Below are 23,215 nucleotides of genomic sequence, written 5' to 3' on the forward strand. Positions count from 1 at the left end.
TTATTCTCTGTCCTTTGATTTTTTTCTCCTGTAAATGTTGTATGTGCTTATTTCATTGTGCGACTTCCATGAGCAAAAGTTCGAAATACAAAACTCTTATTTTGCAAACTAGAATTGGAGGACCAGGAAGTGTCTCTTCTTCTTTTTTTTCTGCCAGTTTGCTGTCAAACAGCTCGTACACACCATAGAGAAGGATAGAGAAAGCATCCCTATATCGTTTCTATTATGTCGTCTGCGCGCAGGCAGTGCAATAAAGAACAATAGTAATGGCGCTAACTCCGCCATGGTTCATTGGACAAAGTCTACGGGAAAATGTATGTCATTTTTGTAGTTTTTTGGGGGATAAATGCCAAAAATAAGGTCTTTGGTAAACACAGGCTGAGGAGATCTTATACATTTTGATTAGCTAACGTCACTGTTTGTGAGTATTGAAGATTTTATGTAATAAAAAAATAAAAACATCTTGATTGGCTTATTCTTCCTGATGACCCTGTTGGACATGACTCCAACAGGGTCACCAGGAGGGTTCAGCCAATAACGTTGGAAGTCCCACCCAGTTGACCACATTAAAATGGTGGAAGCCCTCAATGTCGCTGCCCATACTAATACATGTTAACATAGCCTTTTGGCTACTAGAGGCCTCTATCATTCTCTATGGTATACACAGCCACAAGGACCTGCAACTTCATGAGTAGGGTTGAGTGAGATTACTAGTATATTCGTGATTTCTCACTGGTTATAATTCATATCAAAACGTCGAATTGGCTGTGGGCACCATGCATCATTGGGTGTTCAGCTGACTTGACGACATTAACACCGTAACTCTAGCCAGGCAGGGTGCTTCTTGCCGGAACTCGCAAATGCTTCCGACACAGTTTCCTGTATCACACTTGCTAGAACTTGTAATTATCTGAGGGGGTAGCTAGAAATCTAGGTTTTTTTCCAGTTCGTGTTGATGCAGCCAACTGCAGGAGCAGCAATTGGTCCCATTCCTGTCTATGTGTAGCTTGACTCAGAGGAGAGATGAGAGTAGAAGCGACGTTAATCATTGTGCTACACACCATACTGTCTACCCTGTTGGTCAGCTATGTTAGTGCTACGCTGTCCAGGACTGATGCCAAGAAGAAGGACTCCAAAACACAGGAGCCAGAGGTGAGGAAGAGGAGGATAGTGGTGATTTTATGACGAGGACGAGTGGTGGCATCAGTATTTTGCATCCTGGAACCATGTGTATGTAACGGGCTCAATGAGCTATGCCTATGGACACTGGAGTTAAGTGTCCTCGCTAGGGCTCAGCCCATGGGGGGGAAGTGTGGACTTTGTATTCCCCCTGTACCCAGTTCTGATTTCAGCAAATTACCAGTATTGTAGAATGGACATAGACCACAATGAAGTCATTATATATATTGTCAGTGTTCATTTAGTTAGTCTCATCCCAGTACCCACAGTTGCTGTATCTTCCTCACAGCTCCACAAGTCTGGCAACAAGACAACCAGGGTTGAGGTCAATTGTAATTGAAGGCAGCAAATTCAGGAAGTGATTTGAAGTTAAAATCCAAGAAACTGAACATCTTTAGAAATAGATGTACTGTTTTTTTTTTTCAGGTTATTGAGAAAATCATTGAAAATAGATGCCATTTTTTTCAGGTTATTGAGAAAATCATTGAAAATAGATGCCCATTTTTCAATGATTGAGTTGGAATTTAAGTTTACTTCCTGAATTGACAGCCTTCAAATTCAAATGGACCCCAACCTTGGAGACTGCAGTTTGTTTGGTTTTACAACTACACATGCAAATAGTTGTTTCTTGTGTTTATTATTATATCAGATGTCCCAGGCAGAGCGGTCGGTGCTGGAGCGAGGTCTGGTCGTTACTGACCCTCAGTGGAAGGACATCGTAAAGGAGGAGAGGAGATACTGCCAACAGGCTGTGACTCAACACACGTTCCAAGGGCCCGTACTGGGGTATCTAACTCCTGTAAGTGCAGTGCTTGATTTGGGATGGAGCTCACCGGAGCTGAGTTCCTGCACCTCTTATGAAAAATGATTAGCTTATAAGTATTGCAGAGTTCCTGCACCTAAATATAAACAGTACCGGCTCCTATTTCAGTCTAAGTCAGGCGCTGTGTAAGTCTCCAAAAGCAGGTTGGTGTGTTGGTTTAGAGTCTGGTTAAACCAGACTGAATGCTGCAGTCACCTTTTGAACAACAGTGACACATTATCCTTTACAGAAATGTTGCCCATCTTCTGCCTGCAGGTTAGCCTGGCATCCAGAACCGGATTCACTAATATTCCACTCCTTGTACTCCATGTTTAGCATGGTAAGGAGTGGCATGATAACTCAATACAGACTGGTACCCAGGCTACCTGCAGGTACCCACGTGTTTATCTGGGTGATTCTGATCACCCTTCTATTACTATTTCATGTCTGTGTATTTAATAGTGTAACTATCTTCTTACTACTGTTGTGTACGAGCTATATCTCATCAACAGGCTCCTTGAATACATTTTGAATCAATTCTTCATATAACCTCTCACTTCCTTCTGCTTTATTTCTCTTCCTCCAGTGGAACTCTCATGGTTACGATGTTGCCAAGGTGTTCGGTTCCAAGCTGACCTCCGTGTCTCCAGTGTGGCTTCAGCTGAGACGGAGAGGACCAGAGAGCTTCCATATCACTGGTCTACACGATCATGACCCAGGTAATCTGTCATAGACTAACCAGATTAAAGCCAGACAAAGTTGTGATGCCTAAGAAATGTGTACTAAGGACTTGTCAGAGTTGTGATAGTCAGACGTGTACTAAGGGAGTATATGGCAAATTTAGAAAGTTGTCTTTCAAAGACTCTCCTTCTTTTCTAGGTTGGGTAAAAGCTGTGCGGAAGGCAAACAAAAAAATCAAAATGCGTAAGTGTATTAAACTCAGCTTCCATTTAAATAAGAAGTATACTTCCAGATGACCTCACTATGGTATCATTCAGTCACATTCAGTTCCAATGATCACTCTCTCCTCCTGATCACTCTCTCCTCCTGATCACTCTCTCCTCCTGATCACACTCTCCTCCTGATCACACTCTCCTCCTGATCACACTCTCCTCCTGATCACTCTCTCCTCCTGATCAAACTCTCCTGGTCTCTTGTCCTAAAAAGGGTCCCTGTGATTGGTAATCATGTGACATGCCTGAATTTTTCATCAAACTGTCCAAAAACTGTTTTGGTGTAATTCTTATTTCTGGATAAGGCTTAAAATACAGGATAGAATCTGTCACATGATGCTTCTCTTCTTTTCGCTCAGTTCCTCGTCTGTTATTTGACGTCTGGTCGTACCAGGACTATATGAGTGTTCTGGGCAGCGAGGATGAGATCGAGGAGCTGGGGACTGAGATGGTGGACGTAGCTAAGGTAAGGTCGTACCAGGACTATATGAGTGTTCTGGGCAGCGAGGATGAGATCGAGGAGCTGGGGACTGAGATGGTGGACGTAGCTAAGGTAAGGTCGTACCAGGACTATATGAGTGTTCTGGGCAGCGAGGATGAGATCGAGGAGCTGGGGACTGAGATGGTGGACGTAGCTAAGGTAAGGTCGTACCAGGACTATATGAGTGTTCTGGGCAGTGAGGATGAGATCGAGGAGCTGGGGACTGAGATGGTGGACGTAGCTAAGGTAAGGAGGAGCATTTATGCTTTATTCAGATATTAGAAACAGCTAGGAGGGAGACAAAATGGGAAAGGGGGAGACGGGGCTCAAACCCTGGTCTCTGGGGTACTAGACCATGGGGCCTGCATATAAGGAGTTAAATTCACAATATAATACTAATGCATTATAGTACATTTATATCACATATCAGTTGGCAAGTGAGACTGAAAACAGTTTATCAACTGCCCAAAAAGTTGAATGTGTTATGTGTTTTTTTTTTACGGTAAATATTGTCATATAGAAGTATACCCCAAAGTGAATGTTTGTTGCAGATGCTGGCTTCCACTGTTTATATCATAGGAGTGTATACTGAACGACTAACATGTCAAATGTAAACGCCTAATTGTGTTCTGCCTTTGCAGACAGAAGGCTTTGATGGCTATACGCTGGAGCTGTGGAGTCAGCTGGGAGGGAACAAGAGAGTGTGAGTAACACAGCACTACATGACACCGTGACCTGTCGTAGTCATGGTAATGACCCCTCTGAAGAGTTTAAAATCAACTTTTACAACCTTGGTTTTGTATTGACTGTAAACACTATTCCATTCAGGGAGCTGGTCCACATGATTACACACATCTGTGAGGCTCTTAAGGAGAAGAAGCTGGACTGTGTACTGGTCATTCCGCCAGCCGTCACACCAAGGTAGGCGATACAGATGTCATAAAAATATCACAACATGATTGATTTACTATTTTATCAGATCATTAAAACACAAAAGCCTGTCTGAATTTGAGAACATTTTAGAGACCAGGGCTGTGTCATTTTAATCCAATTTTCTGCAATTCTACAGATGTCTCTACGGCACTGAGAGAAAATGTTGCATATTTAAAGCACATTTCCTTATTTTCTGTCTTTACTAAAGCTGTGATATTTTGCTCAAACATAATACAATCAATACTGTTACATTCATTGTTTTAGTCATTTTCAATTCTTCTTGAATGTCTAGCTTTTATTTGGGTAATTGTTAATTCTCAAAGATTAGATTATATTTAAAAAATCTCTAGGTCTGTTAAGGTAAAAAAGAGAGCAGTTGTGGATGAAGTCAATTAAAAATCACTCCATTGCAGCAGGGAGACAACCTCCAGTATGGGAACATAGAAAACGGTATAACTAGAGAAGGACTTTAAAACCACTACCAGGAACCACTGTTCTGTCAACAATGTCACTAAATCCTGTAGGAACTCTAAACAACGCCTAGTGACGCTGGCTATTGGCACCATACAGACAATATCAGCTGCTCTAGAATCACACCAGTAAGAGGCTTGTAGGAAGACAACAGCTGCTCTAGAATCACACCAGTGAGAGAGGCTTGTAGAAGACAACAGCTGCTCTAGAATCACCAGTGAGAGAGGCTTGCAGAAGACAACAGCTGCTCTAGAATCACCAGTGAGAGAGGCTTGTAGAAGACAACAGCTGCTCTAGAATCACACCAGTGAGAGAGGCTTGTAGAAGACAACAGCTGCTCTAGAATCACACCAGTGAGAGAGGCTTGTAGAAGACAACAGCTGCTCTAGAATCACACCAGTGAGAGAGGCTTGTAGGAAGACAACAGCTGCTCTAGAATCACCCCTGTGAGAGAGGCTTGTAGGAAGACAACAGCTGCTCTAGAATCACACCAGTGAGAGAGGCTTGTAGAAGACAACAGCTGCTCTAGAATCACCCCAGTGAGAGGCTTGTAGGAAGGCAACAGCTGCTCTAGAATCACCAGTGAGAGAGGCTTGTAGAAGACAACAGCTGCTCTAGAATCACACCAGTGAGAGGCTTGTAGGAAGGCAACAGCTGCTCTAGAATCACACCAGTGAGAGAGGCTTGTAGAAGACAACAGCTGCTCTAGAATCACACCAGTGAGAGGCTTGTAGGAAGACAACAGCTGCTCTAGAATCACACCAGTGAGAGAGGCTTGTAGGAAGACAACAGTTGCTCTAGAATCACACCAGTGAGAGAGGCTTGTAGAAGACAACAGCTGCTCTAGAATCACACCAGTGAGAGAGGCTTGTAGAAGACAACAGCTGCTCTAGAATCACACCAGTGAGAGAGGCTTGTAGAAGACAACAGCTGCTCTAGAATCACCCCAGTGAGAGGCTTGTAGGAAGGCAACAGCTGCTCTAGAATCACCCCAGTGAGAGGGGCTTGTAGGAAGACAACAGCTGCTCTAGAATCACCCCTGTGAGAGGCTTGTAGGAAGACAACAGCTGCTCTAGAATCACACCAGTGAGAGAGGCTTGTAGAAGACAACAGCTGCTCTAGAATCACCCCAGTGAGAGGCTTGTAGGAAGGCAACAGCTGCTCTAGAATCACACCAGTGAGAGAGGCTTGTAGAAGACAACAGCTGCTCTAGAATCACACCAGTGAGAGAGGCTTGTAGAAGACAACAGCTGCTCTAGAATCACACCAGTGAGAGAGGCTTGTAGAAGACAACAGCTGCTCTAGAATCACACCAGTGAGAGAGGCTTGTAGAAGACAACAGCTGCTCTAGAATCACACCAGTGAGAGGCTTGTAGGAAGACAACAGCTGCTCTAGAATCACACCAGTGAGAGAGGCTTGTAGGAAGACAACAGCTGCTCTAGAATCACACCAGTGAGAGAGGCTTGTAGAAGACAACAGCTGCTCTAGAATCACCCCAGTGAGAGGCTTGTAGGAAGGCAACAGCTGCTCTAGAATCACCCCTGTGAGAGAGGCTTGTAGGAAGACAACAGCTGCTCTAGAATCACACCAGTGAGAGAGGCTTGTAGAAGACAACAGCTGCTCTAGAATCACCCCAGTGAGAGGCTTGTAGGAAGGCACCAGCTGCTCTAGAATCACCAGTGAGAGAGGCTTGTAGAAGACAACAGCTGCTCTAGAATCACACCAGTGAGAGGCTTGTAGGAAGGCAACAGCTGCTCTAGAATCACACCAGTGAGAGAGGCTTGTAGAAGACAACAGCTGCTCTAGAATCACACCAGTGAGAGATGCTTGTAGAAGACAACAGCTGCTCTAGAATCACCCCAGTGAGAGGCTTGTAGGAAGGCAACAGCTGCTCTAGAATCACCCCAGTGAGAGGGGCTTGTAGGAAGACAACAGCTGCTCTAGAATCACCCCTGTGAGAGAGGCTTGTAGGAAGACAACAGCTGCTCTAGAATCACACCAGTGAGAGAGGCTTGTAGAAGACAACAGCTGCTCTAGAATCACCCCAGTGAGAGGCTTGTAGGAAGGCAACAGCTGCTCTAGAATCACCAGTGAGAGAGGCTTGTAGGAAGACAACAGCTGCTCTAGAATCACCCCTGTGAGAGAGACTTGTAGGAAGACAGCAGCTGCTCTAGAATCACCCCAGTGAGAGAGGCTTGTAGGAAGACAGCAGCTGCTCTAGAATCACCCCAGTGAGAGGCTTGTAGGAAGGCAACAGCTGCTCTAGAATCACACAGGGTCACAGATCATTAACAGTGTCTCTGAATCATCAAACTTTAACCATAACATTCAATACTGCCAGACATTTGAAGTGGCAGTTTAACAGGTCATCAACAGGTTTGAGTTTTAATCTCTTACATTCCCCATGATCTTTTCTACCTTATCTGCTTTTAGTACTTTTTAATTTACACTGAAAGTGTTTTTCTATCCTGAAAATACACTACACTGTTTTAACTTAGGCATCCTGTAAAAAATACTAAGGCTGCCCGCTCAAGGATTTCAATCGCAGAAAAATCCCCGCAATACAATTACTACCATGTTTTATCCTGAGAGAGAGAGGAGTTTAATCTTTCTGTTGTGATCAGTTCAGGCCAGCCGGGGATGTTCGGGAGGGAGCAGTTTGAGCAGTTAGCTCCTGTAGTGGACGGATTCAGTCTAATGACCTACGACTTCTCCTCTGGACGGTAAGATTTCCTTCTCACTGAAACAATCATATCCTTTATAAAAAATAAAAAAATAAATAAAATAAAAATAAATATATATATATATGTAAAATGACGAGCACGCCCATGTTCTTAGTATATCAATAAATCAGGTTCTCTCTTCCCTCCTAGACCGGGCCCCAGCTCCCCCCTACCCTGGCTGAGAGAATGTGTTCTAGAGTTGTCCCCCAACAACCAATGGAGACACAAGATACTGCTGGGACTCAACCTATATGGACTGGACTTCTCCACCTACGGAGCTGAACCACTGCTGGGGGGCAGGTAGGATACTCCTAATAACTCTATACTAGTAGTAATCTATACAGAATATTCTATCTCTGTCACTTCTGTGTCACTTCCAGTCTCCCTTCAACCCCCTCTCTCTGTGTCACCTCCAGTCTCCCTTCAACCCCCTCTCTCTGTCACCTCCAGTCTCCCTTCAACTCTCTCTCTCTGTCACCTCCAGTCTCCCTTCAACCCTCTCTCTCTGTGTCACTTCCAGTCTCCCTTCAACCCTCTCTCTCTGCGTCACCTCTAGTCTCCCTTCAACCCTCTCTGTGTCACTTCGTCTCCCTTCAACCCTCTCCCCCTCTCTCTCTGTGTCACCTCCAGTCTCCCTTCAACCCTCTCTCTCCCTCTCTCTCTGTGTCACCTCCAGTCCCCCTTCAACCCTCTCTCTCTGTGTCACCTCCAGTACCCCTTCAACCCTCTCTCTTTGTCTTTGTTTCCTGTAAAGGTTCATAGAGCTGTTGAAGGAGCTGAAGCCTAGACTACTATGGGATGAACAGGCTGAGGAGCACTACTTCAGCTACAAGAGGTACAGTCTCCTAGATTATGGTATTAGAGGGACAGATAGTCTACCAGATTATGGTATTAGAGGGACAGATAGTCTACCAGATGATGGTATTAGAGGGACAGTTAGTCTACCAGATTATGGTATTAGAGGGACAGTCCTAGATTATGGTATTAGAGGGACAGTTAGTCTACCAGATTATGGTATTAGAGGGACAGTTAGTCTACCAGATTATGGTATTAGAGGGACAGTTAGTGTACCAGATTATGGTATTAGAGGGACAGTTAGTCTCCTAGATTATGGTATTAGAGGGACAGTTAGTCTCCTAGATTATGGTATTAGAGGGACAGTTAGTCTACCGGATTATGGTATTAGAGGGACAGTTAGTCTACCGGATTATGGTATTAGAGGGACAGTTAGTGTACCAGATTATGGTATTAGAGGGACAGTTAGTCTCCTAGATTATGGTATTAGAGGGACAGTTAGTCTCCTAGATTATGGTATTAGAGGGACAGTTAGTCTACTGGATTATGGTATTAGAGGGACAGTTAGTCTACCGGATTATGGTATTAGAGGGACAGTTAGTCTACCAGAGTATGGTATTAGAGGGACAGTCCTAGATTATGGTATTAGAGGGACAGTTAGTCTACCAGAGTATGGTATTAGAGGGACAGTTAGTCTCCTAGATTATGGTATTAGAGGGACAGTTAGTCTACCAGAGTATGGTATTAGAGGGACAGTCCTAGATTATGGTATTAGAGGGACAGTTAGTCTACCAGAGTATGGTATTAGAGGGACAGTCCTAGATTATGGTATTAGAGGGACAGTTAGTCTACCGGATTATGGTATTAGAGGGACAGTTAGTCTACCGGATTATGGTATTAGAGGGACAGTTAGTCTCCTAGATTATGAGGGGACAGTTAGTCTACCGGATTATGGTATTAGAGGGACAGTTAGTCTACCAGATTATGGTATTAGAGGGACAGTTAGTCTACCGGATTATGGTATTAGAGGGACAGTTAGTCTACCGGATTATGGTATTAGAGGGACAGTCCTAGATTATGGTATTAGAGGGACAGTTAGTCTACCGGATTATGGTATTAGAGGGACAGTTAGTCTACCAGATTATGGTATTAGAGGGACAGTCCTAGATTATGGTATTAGAGGGACAGTTAGTCTACCAGATTATGGTATTAGAGGGACAGTTAGTCTACCAGAGTATGGTATTAGAGGGACAGTGATTATGGTATTAGAGGGACAGTTAGTCTACCAGATTATGGTATTAGAGGGACAGTTAGTCTACCAGATTATGGTATTAGAGGGACAGTCCTAGATTATGGTATTAGATGGACAGTTAGTCTCCTAGATTATGGTATTAGAGGGACAGTCTACCAGATTATGGTATTAGAGGGACAGTTAGTCTACCAGATTATGGTATTAGAGGGACAGTTAGTCTACCAGATTATGGTATTAGAGGGACAGTCCTAGATTATGGTATTAGAGGGACAGTTAGTCTACCAGAGTATGGTATTAGAGGGACAGTCCTAGATTATGGTATTAGAGGGACAGTTAGTCTACCAGAGTATGGTATTAGAGGGACAGTTAGTCTACCAGAGTATGGTATTAGAGGGACAGTTAGTCTCCTAGATTATGGTATTAGAGGGACAGTCTACCAGAGTATGGTATTAGAGGGACAGTCTCCTAGATTATGGTATTAGAGGGACAGTTAGATTATGGTATTAGAGGGACTACCAGAGTATGGTATTAGAGGGACAGTTAGTCTCCTAGATTATGGTATTAGAGGGACAGTCTACCAGATTATGGTATTAGAGGGACAGTCTACCAGATTATGGTATTAGAGGGACAGTTAGTCTCCTAGATTATGGTATTAGAGGGACAGTCTACCAGATTATGGTATTAGAGGGACAGTCTACCAGATTATGGTATTAGAGGGACAGTCTACCAGATTATGGTATTAGAGGGACAGTTAGTCTACCAGATTATGGTATTAGAGGGACAGTCTACCAGATTATGGTATTAGAGGGACAGTCTACCAGATTATGGTATTAGAGGGACAGTTAGTCTACCGGATTATGGTATTAGAAGGACAGTTAGTCTACCAGATTATGGTATTAGAAGGACAGTTAGTCTACCAGGTTATGGTATTAGAGGGACAGTTAGTCTCCTAGATTATGGTATTAGAGGGACAGTCTAGATTATGGTATTAGAGGGACAGTTAGTCTCCTAGATTATGGTATTAGAGGGACAGTCTACCAGATTATGGTATTAGAGGGACAGTTAGTCTACCAGATTATGGTATTAGAGGGACAGTCTACCAGATTATGGCATTAGAGGGACAGTTAGTCTACCAGATTATGGTATTAGAGGGACAGTCTACCAGATTATGGTATTCTTTAACTTCATATTATGTCAATTAAAAGAACGATCATTTCTAGATTATGTGAAATGCAGTTTCCATTCAGCACTCATTTATTTACTGTTTTTGTGAAGAAATGGGGCTCGTCTTGTCGGAATCATCACACCACAATAACTCACTTGATTTGTGTTCCACATTCTAGGAGCAATGGAGTCAAGCATGTGGTCTATTACCCAACTCTGAAGGTATGACCTTTTGATGTACAGAATACAGACAACTTCACTTTTTTCACATTTTGTTACGTTAGCCTTCTTCTAAAATTGATTTCCCCTCAATCTACACACACATAATGACAAAGCAAAAACCGTTTTTTATACATTTTAGCAGATTTATATTTAAAAAATTGAAACAAATTTACATAAGTATTCAGACCCTTTACTCAGTACTTGCACACCTGTATTTGGGGAGTTTCTCCCATTCTTCTCTGCAGATCCTCTCAAGCTGTCAGGTCGGATGAGGAGCGTCGCTGCACAGCTATTTTCAGGTCTCTCCAGAGATGTTCGATTGGGTTCAAGTCCGGGCTCTGGCTGGGCCACTCAAGGACATTGAGACTTGTCCCGAAGCCACTTCGGCATTGTCTTGGCTGTGTGCTTAGGGTCATTGTCCTGTTGGAAGGTGAACCTTCGCCCCAGTCTGAGGTCCTGAGAGCTCTGGAGCAGGTTTTCATCAAGAATCTCTGTACGTTAAGCCTGACTAGTCTCCCAGTCCCTGCTGCTGAAAAACATGTTGCCACCACCATGCTTCACCGTAGGGATGGTATTGGCCAGGTGATGAGCGGTGCCTGGTTTCCTCCAGACGTGACACTTGGCATTCAGGCCAAAGAGTTCAATCTTGGTTTCTTCAGAACAGAGGATCTTGTTTCTCATGGTCTGAGAGTCCTTTGGTGCCTTTTTACTGAGGAGTGGCTTTTGTCTAGACACTACCGTAAAGGCCTGATTGGTGGAGTGCTGCAGAGATGGGAGAACCTTCCAGAAGGACAATCATCTCCACAGAGGAACTCTGGAGCTCTGTCAGAGTGACCATTGGGTTCTTGGTCACTTCCCTGTCCAAGGTCCTTCTCCCCCGATTGCTCAGGTTGGCCGGGCGGCCAGCTCTAGGAAGAGTCTTGGTGGTTCCAAACTTCTTCCATTTAAGAATGATGGAGGCCACTGTGCTCTTGGGGACCTTCAATGCTCGATACCATTCTGTCTCGGCGCTCCACAGATAATTCCTTAAACCTCATGGCTTGGTTTTATAGACTGGTGCGTGCCTTTCCAAATCATGTCCAATCAATTGAATTTACCACAGGTGGACTCCTATCAAGTTGTAGAAACGTCTCAAGGATGATCAATGGAGACAGGATGCACCTGAGCTCAATTTCGGGTCTCATAGCAAAGGGTCTGAATACTTATGTAAATAAGGTATTTCTGTTATGTTTAATACATTTGCTTAATTTTAGAATGAGGATGTAACAAACTGTGGATAAAGTCCAGGGGTCTGGATGCTGTCCAAATGCACTGCAGATGATTCTCAAAATAGCCAGATAGATACACAAAACAAGAGTATCACCAGATTTAAGTTACGTTGATTTGATTCATGATCAAACAACATTTTCCAGAAACACAGATCCTTATAAATGTATTGCCCTCTCTGTCTCTCTCTCTTTCTCTTTCTCCCTCCTTCTAGTCTCTCCATCAGCGTATCTCTTTAGCCACTGAGTTAGGTACAGGAATCTCCATGTGGGAACTGGGCCAAGGGCTGGACTATTTCTATGACCTGTTATGAGCCAATCAGAGTAAGAGACTTTGAGCTCCTTTTGTTGTTAGCGCATCGATAAACCAGTACCATATGTGCAAATGGTATATAGTTCATGGTAATATTTGCTGAGCACCAACCAAGCATGAGGATTCTACAACTTTTTTTTTTTTTTATGAATGAGGGACGTGTCTTATCTCAGGAAGATTATTGGAGACGAAGTTGTATGTGGAGTGACACTCAAACTGAACTAAGGAACTTGAAGCTGCCAACGTGGCAGGAGCAGAGTAAAATCATCCATCAAAGCAGTTCTTCAACTGGAGGTTGGTGACAGGGTTATTATGGGATATGTCACACACAAGGTGTTCATGTTTTTAAATGGAACTATCCAGATGAAAAACGGTTCAACGGCTGCTTCTACCATTTTTAAAAACTGCAGGAATGTTTCTTTGACATGAAATAAAAAGGTACATTGTTCAGTGTTGTTTTTAATATACAAATGTAATCGACAATAGAAATTTACATACAGTGATACTTTTTCTAATACCTCACCGGTGGCTGCTGAATTAGGCTTGACGTGTGTGTGTGTGGGGGGGGCTACTCGTACTCCTCTGCTGTAGTAGACTGCAGGGTTGGCCTCAATTCCATTCAGGAAGAGCACTGAAATTCCAATTCTCTTCAATAAAAGGTAGAATTGGAATCTAATTGTAATTTGGTTTACTTTCTGAAATGGAATTGCACCAACTCTGGTGTACAGTACATAAGACAGGAGTTGTACAGCATGTCCTCATATCTTACTAAATGCCCTGTACCCAGAACCTTTATATTTGTCCTTGATAGCACTAAATGTAAAGGAGCTCTACTTTGAGATGTTGCCTACGACACCTGTAGTTGAAAGGTTCAGTTTTTATTTTACTGTACGTATACTCTGATGAGCCCTGTTAAATCATATCAATCATATCCTGTTCATGTCAAAATAAGGCTGGGATTAAATCCGATCTTTGTGGGCAACGCACCTTTTTAAAAGAGCCACGGAAGCAGCCGATTGGCACGTGTTTTTCTGTTGCTTATTAGAGAAACAGATTTCAGTTTTGGGGGTGTGTTTCCTGACCGACTCCGAGGTTTAGTTAATGCTGTTTGTCCCCCACGAAGCCTATTTCACTTCCTGAAAATAGAGTGAATCTAAGATAACTCAATAAATCTGTAATAAATGTAGACGTTTTTGTCGAGGATGTTATAGTTGTGTAATTTTACAACTAAAAAGGTGTTTGGTGCAGTATTTCTCAGGTTAAAAAAAAAAAATGTGCGACTTGTCTTGGAGCTGCTGGGCAGGTCAGTCACAGTTTTTTCTATTGGATAGAGAGGAATCACAGCAGCTGTTCACCCCATGTCAGTGAGTAAATAGACATTGTCAAATCAAAACCCAACCTTCATTTACCTGTTGTGACGCACAGATGTTCCAAACTTCATTTTAGACCAGACCCACTTTATGACCAAAATTATCCGATTTACACTTTGTCAATTTTGACAGTAGAACAACTGTTTCTAACTCATATCGACGCCAAATTGGCCATTTTCCAAATGGATTCGTTGCTTTTCAAAAGCAGTAGCTCCTTAAAAGGCAACGCATTCCCACGCATTCATGATAAACGCTGCATTTGTCGATTCAATGGCTGATTACCTTTTTAAAAATGGCGCATGGCCGTCAAAGCATGATCGGATTGAATCCCGGCCCAAGGCTTTTTAGCTTGGTCCCCACGTAGCAGAACTGAAGACATGTTACTTTCCATTACAGAGCAGGATGAGGTTATTGACAGCGACTGACGTAGACAGGATGTTCTGTCCGGTCACCAGGTGTCTGTCGATCACTACATGCACGGCGTCCTCCTGACTAGCTGGGAAAACAACAGCGATAGAAATACGTCAGGTTACATTTTTTTGCTGTTGTTGCTTGAGACACAAAAACTGAACATCCACGTCAGTCATATTGATTGGGTTCCTGGCTTCCTGCCGTGTTAAACATGACTTCCTCGTGTAGAGACATGAGACCAAATCAGATCTCTGCACATTCTGAAGTAGTGTTGAACAAGGCAGGAAGCCAATCAATATGATCTACTGATAGGGTGGCAATTCCACTCACACAAAAAAAACAGGTTTCCCAGAAATTCTAGGTTGTAGTATTCTGGATGTATTGCTTCCAGATTCTGGGTTGTAGTATTCTGGATGTATTGCTTCCAGATTCTGGGTTGTAGTATTCTGGATGTATTGCTTCCAGATTCTGGGTTGTATTATTCTGGATGTATTGCTTCCAGATTCTGGGTTGTAGTATTCTGGATGTATTGCTTCCAGATTCTGGGTTGTATTATTCTGGATGTATTGCTTCCAGATTCTGGGTTGTAGTATTCTGGATGTATTGCTTCCAGATTCTGGGTTGTAGTATTCTGGATGTATTGCTTCCAGATTCTGGGTTGTATTATTCTGGATGTATTGCTTCCAGATTCTGGGTTGTATTATCCTGGATGTATTGCTTCCAGATTCTGGGTTGTATTATTCTGGATGTATTGCTTCCAGATTCTGGGTTGTATTATTCTGGATGTATTGCTTCCAGATTCTGGGTTGTAGTATTCTGGATGTATTGCTTCCAGATTCTGGGTTGTAGTATTCTGGATGTATTGCTTCCAGATTCTGGGTTGTAGTATTCTGGATGTATTGCTTCCAGATTCTGGGTTGTAGTATTCTGGATGTATTGCTTCCAGATTCTGGGTTGAATTATCCTGGATGTATTGCTTCCAGATTCTGGGTTGTAGTATTCTGGATGTATTGCTTCCAGATTCTGGGTTGTAGTATTCTGGATGTATTGCTTCCAGATTCTGGGACTGTTTCAACTGGGATTTTGGGGGAAAGTTACCAGAATTTTGCAACCCTAGATTTGTATGTAACATTTATGGTAGTAATTTATTTAACTTTGTCTCCTCGGTAAGAAAATAACCACTTATTTTTAAAATTAGGAATCCAATGTGCCATTTGTTTATTTCTGTGTTTACGTGACTAATGCTACAACTTTTTGGAAAATGTGTTGTATAAGTATTTGCCCAAATCGTCTGCACTGTAGACCTCCTGCAACAAAAATACCAGTTATCTCCCTCCACACTCACCGGTGTACGATCCTCCGCTGTCCTTGACAAAGTCCTCCACGATCAGAGGCAGGTTGGCAAAGTCTGGGCTCCTCACCAACTCAAACACAGACGGCTGGGAAATAACACAACCGGGAGAATGGAAGTTGTATGAAACGAGTAACCATATCTTTTCTTGCAAATCAGGTATATTATTGGCTTTCATGAATTTGGAATGTGGTGTTAGACTAACCCCAGTGAGACTGTAGCCTGTGAAGATCCACTTCTGTCCTTCTACTATGGCGCAGCACAGACCAGATACCCCTTGTCCTATAGCGCACACCGCCTCTGGTAGGGTCAGACATGGTCGTGTCATGTAAAACAACATCTCACAAACCATGCAACAATGTTTCACAATATTAGTTTCTTAAACTTTTTTGAGTCCCAAGATTTAGCTGAGGCCTCTGTTGGATTTGGATCGCTGTGCGATAGAAATTAAAAAAGGTCATTTCTGATTGAGCCGACATATACATAATGTTTACCATGAATGCAGGAGCACTACTCGCTGGTCCAGCTGGGTCTGCTGACCTATGACCTGTGTGTCAACTCTACAGGACCTTTAAATTTGTATTGGGCTTTAGTGGATTAAATAGAGACCTAATCTGTGTCGGGGGATCTGTCCTGTAGAGATCTACACTAGAGACTAGGGGACACAGGGTAGGGTACTGACTCTGCTGTGAGGTGAAGTGTGCGAGGATGCGTGCCAGAGAGCCACTGTGTGCCAGGTCAGTGAGCGCCCCAGGACAGTCTGGAATCAGCAGAGCTTGGTACCGAGCACCTGGAATACAGGGGACATCATCATGACATCAGTCATGACATCATCACGTGACCTTCAGCAAAGTATTACGCCAATTATTTCAATTTGTATCTTAACAGTCAAATAACTGACCTCTCAATTACTGTGTAACAATTGATAGATTTTGGATATGAATGTGGCAGAGAAATACACAAAGGTGACATACTGTAATCTTACCGTCTACTCATACTATAATCTCACCGTCTACTCATACTATAATCTCACCATCTACTCATACTATAATCTCACCGTCTACTCATACTATAATCTAACCGTCTACTCATACTATAATCTAACCGTCTACTCATACTATAATCTCACCGTCTACTCATACTATAATCTCACCATCTACTCATACTATAATCTCACCATCTACTCATACTATAATCTCACCATCTACTCATACTGTAATCTCACCATCTACTCGTACTGTAATCTCACCGTCTACTCATACTATAATCTCACCATCTACTCATACTATAATCTCACCATCTACTCGTACTATAATCTCACCGTCTACTCGTACTATAATCTCACCGTCTACTCGTACTATAATCTCACCGTCTACTCATACTATAATCTCACCATCTACTCATACTATAATCTCACCATCTACTCATACTATAATCTCACCATCTACTCATACTATAATCTCACCATCTACTCATACTATAATCTCACCATCTACTCGTACTGTAATCTCACCGTCTACTCGTACTATAATCTCACCATCTACTCATACTATAATCTCACCATCTACTCGTACTATAATCTCACCGTCTACTCGTACTATAATCTCACCGTCTACTCATACTATAATTTTACCGTCTACTCATACTATAATCTCACCGTCTACTCATACTGTAATCTCACCGTCTACTCATACTATAATCTCACCATCTACTCATACTATAATCTCACCATCTACTCATACTATAATCTCACCATCTACTCGTACTGTAATCTCACCGTCTACTCATACTATAATCTCACCATCTACTCATACTATAATCTCACCATCTACTCGTACTATAATCTCACCGTCTACTCATACTATAATTTTACCGTCTACTCATACTATAATCTCACCGTCTACTCATACTGTAATCTCACCGTCTACTCGTACTATAATCTCACCGTCTACTCATACTATAATTTTACCGTCTACTCATACTATAATCTCACCGTCTACTCATACTGTAATCTCACCGTCTACTCATACTATAATCTCACCGTCTACTCATACTATAATCTCACCGTCTACTCATACTGTAATCTCACCGTCTACTCATACTATAATCTCACCGTCTACTCATACTATAATCTCACCATCTACTCGTACTGTAATCTCACCGTCTACTCGTACTATAATCTCACCATCTACTCATACTATAATCTCACCATCTACTCGTACTATAATCTCACCGTCTACTCGTACTATAATCTCACCGTCTACTCATACTATAATTTTACCGTCTACTCATACTATAATCTCACCGTCTACTCATACTGTAATCTCACCGTCTACTCATACTATAATCTCACCATCTACTCATACTATAATCTCACCATCTACTCATACTATAATCTCACCATCTACTCGTACTGTAATCTCACCGTCTACTCATACTATAATCTCACCATCTACTCATACTATAATCTCACCATCTACTCGTACTATAATCTCACCGTCTACTCATACTATAATTTTACCGTCTACTCATACTATAATCTCACCGTCTACTCATACTGTAATCTCACCGTCTACTCGTACTATAATCTCACCGTCTACTCATACTATAATCTCACCGTCTACTCATACTGTAATCTCACCGTCTACTCATACTATAATCTCACCGTCTACTCATACTATAATCTCACCGTCTACTCATACTATAATCTCACCGTCTACTCATACTATAATCTCACCGTCTACTCATACTGTAATCTCACCGTCTACTCATACTGTAATCTCACCGTCTACTCATACTATAATCTCACCGTCTACTCATACTATAATCTCACCGTCTACTCATACTATAATCTCACCGTCTACTCATACTATAATCTTACGGTCTACTCGTACTATAATCTCACCGTCTACTCATACTATAATCTCACCGTCTACTCATACTGTAATCTTACCATCTACTCATACTATAATCTCACCGTCTACTCATACTATAATCTCACCGTCTACTCATACTATAATCTCACCGTCTACTCATACTATAATCTCACCGTCTACTCATACTGTAATCTTATCGTCTACTCATACTATAATCTCACCGTCTACTCATACTATAATCTCACCGTCTACTCATACTATAATTTTACGGTCTACTCATACTGTAATCTCACCGTCTACTCATACTATAATCTCACCGTCTACTCATACTATAATCTTACGGTCTACTCGTACTATAATCTTACCGTCTATTGACTCCAGCTTGGCTGGGGTTGCAAAAGACTTTTGGCTGAAGTCTTGGATCCATCTGGCCGTGGTTTCATCCACCCCGACAAAATCTATGGGCTTGCCCTGGAAATGACAAGGCACCAACATCGTGTGTGTGTTTTTTTTTTGGTGTGTGCGTGTATCTCTGTGTGTATCTTACCCCTGGTGTAGCGGTCTGCAGGTTGAACACTGAACTGCAGAGACAGAAGGCTTGATGGAACGACTGAGCAGACACTCCTAATGAGAGGAGAGAGAGAGAGAGAACTTAAAACAGCAGGCTAGCCACTAAAGCAGCAGTATGAGCCATTCATGGTGATTATTGTACAATATGATAATGATTGTGTCAAACAAACAATCCGGAATAACAGTACAGCCCCCGAATTAGTAATATTTCCCTTTTTTGACACATAAAAGATACTGTCAAACATGACTAATATGGGTGCAATAGCTATCTAGTTCATTGAAAATAACAAGCCTCATTGTGTCCGTCACATGACATGAGGTTACCTTCAGCAGCGCTAGATTGACGTGCTCATATCGACAGAAGTGGGTGAAATGACATGTTCATAATGTGTTAACGACCTACCTTGTGCAGCTGCACTGGCCACAATTAGACAAGTGGGTTTAGAAGACATTTCGGTGGTTTACCAAGATCAAATCCGTTGGCTGCTACTTCAGACCATTGCTAAAAAAAAAATGAAAACAGGAAGTGATCACAGTTCAACATCGACTTCCTCTAGCCAATGACAGTTCAACTTCCTCTAGCCAATGACAGTTCAACTTCCTCTAGCCAATGACAGTTCAACACCCGTTTTCACGCTGAACGAATTTCAAAATAAAAGTCTAACGTGAAGTGAGCACGTGAAGTGAAGTGAGCATAAAACGATGTGAACGTCCTTTACAAAACCTTTGTATGTATTATACAGTACCAGTCAAAAGTTTGGACACACCTACTCATTCGAGTTTATTTTTTTATTTTTTAACATTTTAAAATAATAGTGAAGACATCAAAACTATGAAATACCACATATGGAATCATGTAGTAACCAAAAAAGTGTTAAATAAATTAAACAAACTGATGCACCCTCCCTAAGGGGGGAGGATGACAGGGAAGACGAACTGATGCACCCTCCCTAAGGGGGGAGGCTGACAGGGAAGACGAACTGATGCACCCTCCCTAAGGGGGGAGGATGACAGGGAAGACAAACTGATGCACCCTCCCTAAGGGGGGAGGATGACAGGGAAGACAAACTGATGCACACATATTGCCGGCTCCCGAGTGGTGCAGCGGTCTAAGGCACTGCATCTCAGTACTAGAGGTGTCACTACATACCCTGGTTCGATCCTGGACTGTATCACAACCGGCCGTGATAGGAAGTCCCATAGTGCGGCGCACACAATTGGCCCAGCGTTGTCCGGGTTATGCGAGGGTTTGGCCGGGATAGGCCGTCATTATAAAATAAACATTTGTTCTTAACCATGCCTAGTTAAAGGTGAATTTTTTGTAAATATATTTTTTTATATATTCGATAAATCCAAGGTATGCACCACACAGAACGCACTGCCTCTGCAATGCAGAGTTCTATTGGAAATGAAGGTACTTCTGGTGTACCAGAATAACGCTGTCTGTGTGATCGAGGCGTAAGACTGAGGTTAAGGTTAGAGAAAATGCCCTCATAACCTTCTACGAAAATCACTTCGTATCGAAGTGGCGTTAAAAGTGTGTCCCGCTTGTTAGTAAGAACTTGGAGGATGTTGGCTAGCCAGCTAAGTGTTTGTTTGGACCCCAAGTGACTCTCGCTTGGCTTGATTCGATTTCATAGATGATGTAAAGAACAAGACTTGTTGCTAGCCAACTAAAATCAGTTTGGCGTACCAAGAAACTACTACAGCCGATCGGGGACAAAAAGGATGCATCCCAAATGTCTCGCTGTATAGGGCACTACATTTGGAGCCCTGTGGGCCGTGGTCTAAAGTAGTGCCCTACATAAGCAATAGGGTGGCATTTGGGACCTGTATTCCCTAACGTTACCCTGACCTCTCCATGGCTGTCTGTCTGTGGAACAGATTTAGCTAGCTCACTACTCACAAAGTTACACACTGCTTTGGCTCTTGACCAGATGCATGGGAGGACAGCAGGGAGCATGGTACGTTTATATATATTTAGCTCTGAAATACTACCGTAGCACTATCCTCGTCATCTCCTCAATGACAGGCTCATTTTCCAGAAGATAATTAAGTTGACAGCGACTTGGGGCTGAAGCATCCTAATGTTGTACTACTGCTATTTAACTACTCTGTACTTCTGTTTCATGGAGGACTAGCAAGAGGAGAAGACTAGAGAGACTCAACATTAACAGGAGTCATTTATGAAGCAGAGAACCTTGTTTCTCACCTCAAAATGACGATCTAATTCAATCTGTTCGGTAGGGCTGCCAGCAGGACTGACATGCTGAGGTAATAACACAGCCTGTGTTCCTGAACACTGATACTAGGTGTAGGATTAAATGTTTTAATCTGAACTGAAGATCCGCATCTAAAAACTCACCATGTTCAAGGTGGAGAGGTAGGTGGCCATCAAAGAGGTGGGTCGTGGAGGTGAGGGCCATCAAAGAGAAGGGTCGTGGAGGTGAAGATCATCAAAGAGGAGGGTCGTGGAGGTGAAGGTCATCAAAGAGGAGGGTCGTGGAGGTGAGGGCCATCAAAGAGGAGGGTCGTGGAGGTGAGGGCCATCAAAGAGGAGGGTCGTGGAGGTGAGGGCCATCAAAGTGGAGGGTCGTGGAGGTGAAGGCCATCAAAGAGGAGGGTCGTGGAGGTGAGGGCCATCAAAGAGGAGGGTCGTGGAGGTGAGGGCCATCAAAGAGGAGGGTCGTGGAGGTGAGGGCCATCAAAGAGGAGGGTCGTGGAGGTGAGGGCCATCAAAGAGGAGGGTCGTGGAGGTGAGGGCCATCAAAGAGGAGGGTCGTGGAGGTGAGGGCCATCAAAGAGAAGGGTCGTGGAGGTGAAGGCCATCAAAGAGGAGGGTCGTGGAGGTGAGGGCCATCAAAGAGGAGGGTCGTGGAGGTGAGGGCCATCAAAGAGGAGGGTCGTGGAGGTGAGGGCCATCAAAGAGGAGGGTGGTGGAGGTGAGGGCCATCAAAGAGAAGGGTCGTGGAGGTGAGGGCCATCAAAGAGGAGGGTCGTGGAGGTGAAGGCCATCAAAGAGGAGGGTCATGGGGGTGAGGGCCATCAAAGAGGAGGGTCGTGGAGGTGAAGGCCATCAAAGAGGAGGGTCATGGGGGTGAGGGCCATCAAAGAGGAGGGTCGTGGGGGTATTGACACTACAGTGGCTGTGTCACTACAGGTCAAATACCTGTGGCTGGCAGGGGAGCGAAGACGGAGAGGAACCAAAGAGTAAAAGCCAGAGGGCCTTTTGAAGTTCATCCCAGCCGAGGGCCAGAGAAGTTCATCCTAACCCAGAGATGCTCCAGACCAACTGCTCGCTGGTCCAGCTGGGTCTGCTGACCTTTGACCTGTGTGTCAACTCCTCCAGTGAGCTGCTCAGGGCAGTGCCTGTCATCCAGCTAGTGGTGTTCATGTACGTACATGATTGGTTTTGTAGCCTGTTAATGATTCAAATGTTTTTGAACTTAATAGCTAGTTATTTTTCTTTTGTTGTTTTTGAAAGTGTTCCAAAATCTTTCCCAATAACAACCAGGTCTTCCTTTGTTTATAATTACTGTAATGTTGTTTAGGCCTAACTGTGATTTATAACCTGTGTTCCAGCATCCAGGACATAGCCTCGCTGTTCAACGTGATCATCATTCTGCTGATGATGCTCAACACGCCCGTGTTCCAGGTCGGCCTGGTCGCTCTGCTACTGGAGAGGTTTAAAGGCTTGCTGGTGCTGTCTTCCATCTACCTCACCCTCAGCATCTCCTTTCACTGCTGGGTAGTGGTACGTACGGACAGAGAGAGAGAGAGAGAGAGGGGCGTAGGAGTGACAGGTTTCTAACTCTCATCAGAAATAATACATGTTGTGTATACATGTAGTTCTAAACATTGACCATGTTTGGGGTTTCCTCTAGAACCTGAGATGGTCAACAGTTTGACCTGGACAAACGGCCTACAGGTTCTCTGTCTTCTGGGTTGGACCTGCACTCTGCTCTCAGTACCACTTAGGTTTATTCAGCTGTACCTTTTTTTGAGGCTTGATAAGTGGTTGTTTCTTTACACAAGCATACTTAGTTAACAAACATGTTGTCAGTTTTGTGGCGCGTCGTCGGC

General features: G+C 43.3%; 3 protein-coding genes across 6 annotated transcripts; 2 read left to right on the forward strand and 1 right to left on the reverse strand.

Annotated features, from left to right (window-relative positions):
- Window positions 1-176: 176 nt before the first annotated feature.
- Window positions 177-13,002, forward strand: LOC139376805 (chitinase domain containing 1). Of its 3 annotated transcripts, none has more exons than XM_071119749.1 (13): window positions 649-1,152; window positions 1,829-1,978; window positions 2,568-2,700; window positions 2,861-2,905; window positions 3,294-3,318; window positions 3,580-3,661; window positions 4,057-4,118; window positions 4,244-4,336; window positions 7,445-7,543; window positions 7,694-7,843; window positions 8,298-8,378; window positions 10,934-10,976; window positions 12,457-13,002. In XM_071119749.1, exons 1-13 carry the CDS (start codon window positions 1,024-1,026, stop codon window positions 12,553-12,555), a joined length of 1,191 nt encoding a protein of 396 aa, XP_070975850.1. In that variant the 5' UTR covers window positions 649-1,023; the 3' UTR covers window positions 12,556-13,002. The 3 variants fall into 3 exon arrangements, with proteins under 3 accessions (XP_070975842.1, XP_070975850.1, XP_070975858.1); XM_071119757.1 differs by having other exon boundaries at window positions 4,244-4,331; window positions 7,443-7,543; XM_071119741.1 differs by lacking the exon at window positions 3,580-3,661 and having other exon boundaries at window positions 177-1,152; window positions 3,294-3,400.
- On the reverse strand, window positions 12,996-19,674 carry LOC139376824 (glutamine amidotransferase class 1 domain containing 1). 2 transcript variants are annotated; one of them, XM_071119769.1, is made up of 7 exons: window positions 19,536-19,674; window positions 19,110-19,186; window positions 18,928-19,033; window positions 16,369-16,476; window positions 15,892-15,986; window positions 15,681-15,774; window positions 12,996-14,420 (listed from the first exon to the last, which is right to left on the reverse strand). In XM_071119769.1, exons 1-7 carry the CDS (start codon window positions 19,582-19,584, stop codon window positions 14,305-14,307), a joined length of 645 nt encoding a protein of 214 aa, XP_070975870.1. In that variant the 5' UTR covers window positions 19,585-19,674; the 3' UTR covers window positions 12,996-14,304. The 2 variants fall into 2 exon arrangements, with proteins under 2 accessions (XP_070975870.1, XP_070975879.1); XM_071119778.1 differs by having other exon boundaries at window positions 12,997-14,416; window positions 19,536-19,663.
- A 2,736-nt stretch (window positions 19,675-22,410) lies between these two features.
- LOC139383393 (transmembrane protein 138) lies at window positions 22,411-23,040 on the forward strand. The gene is made up of 3 exons (XM_071127923.1): window positions 22,411-22,526; window positions 22,715-22,886; window positions 23,017-23,040. The coding sequence occupies exons 1-3, from the start codon at window positions 22,411-22,413 to the stop codon at window positions 23,038-23,040; spliced, it is 312 nt and encodes a 103-aa protein (XP_070984024.1).
- The last annotated feature ends 175 nt before the right edge of the window (window positions 23,041-23,215 follow it).

This window comes from Oncorhynchus clarkii, chromosome 2, assembly GCF_045791955.1.
Source record: "Oncorhynchus clarkii lewisi isolate Uvic-CL-2024 chromosome 2, UVic_Ocla_1.0, whole genome shotgun sequence".
Classification (NCBI taxonomy): domain Eukaryota; kingdom Metazoa; phylum Chordata; class Actinopteri; order Salmoniformes; family Salmonidae; genus Oncorhynchus; species Oncorhynchus clarkii.

What these genes read in the sequence shown, in the direction of transcription:
- LOC139376824 (XM_071119769.1), bottom strand. Translation starts at nt 19,584, where the DNA reads ATGTCTTCTAAACCCACTTGTCTAATTGTGGCCAGTGCAGCTGCACAA. An exon ending in CAAGCTGGAGTCAATAGACG is followed by an intron (nt 16,477 to 18,927) that starts GTAAGATTATAG and finishes CCTGTATTCCAG; the next exon opens with GTGCTCGGTACCAAGCTCTG. An exon ending in CAGGCTACAGTCTCACTGGG is followed by an intron (nt 15,775 to 15,891) that starts GTTAGTCTAACA and finishes GTTATTTCCCAG; the next exon opens with CCGTCTGTGTTTGAGTTGGT.
- LOC139376805 (XM_071119741.1), top strand. Translation starts at nt 1,024, where the DNA reads ATGAGAGTAGAAGCGACGTTAATCATTGTGCTACACACCATACTGTCT. An exon ending in CCAAAACACAGGAGCCAGAG is followed by an intron (nt 1,153 to 1,828) that starts GTGAGGAAGAGG and finishes TTATTATATCAG; the next exon opens with ATGTCCCAGGCAGAGCGGTC. An exon ending in TACGACTTCTCCTCTGGACG is followed by an intron (nt 7,544 to 7,693) that starts GTAAGATTTCCT and finishes CTTCCCTCCTAG; the next exon opens with ACCGGGCCCCAGCTCCCCCC.
- LOC139383393 (XM_071127923.1), top strand. Translation starts at nt 22,411, where the DNA reads ATGCTCCAGACCAACTGCTCGCTGGTCCAGCTGGGTCTGCTGACCTTT. An exon ending in ATCCAGCTAGTGGTGTTCAT is followed by an intron (nt 22,527 to 22,714) that starts GTACGTACATGA and finishes CCTGTGTTCCAG; the next exon opens with CATCCAGGACATAGCCTCGC. An exon ending in CCTTTCACTGCTGGGTAGTG is followed by an intron (nt 22,887 to 23,016) that starts GTACGTACGGAC and finishes GGTTTCCTCTAG; the next exon opens with AACCTGAGATGGTCAACAGT.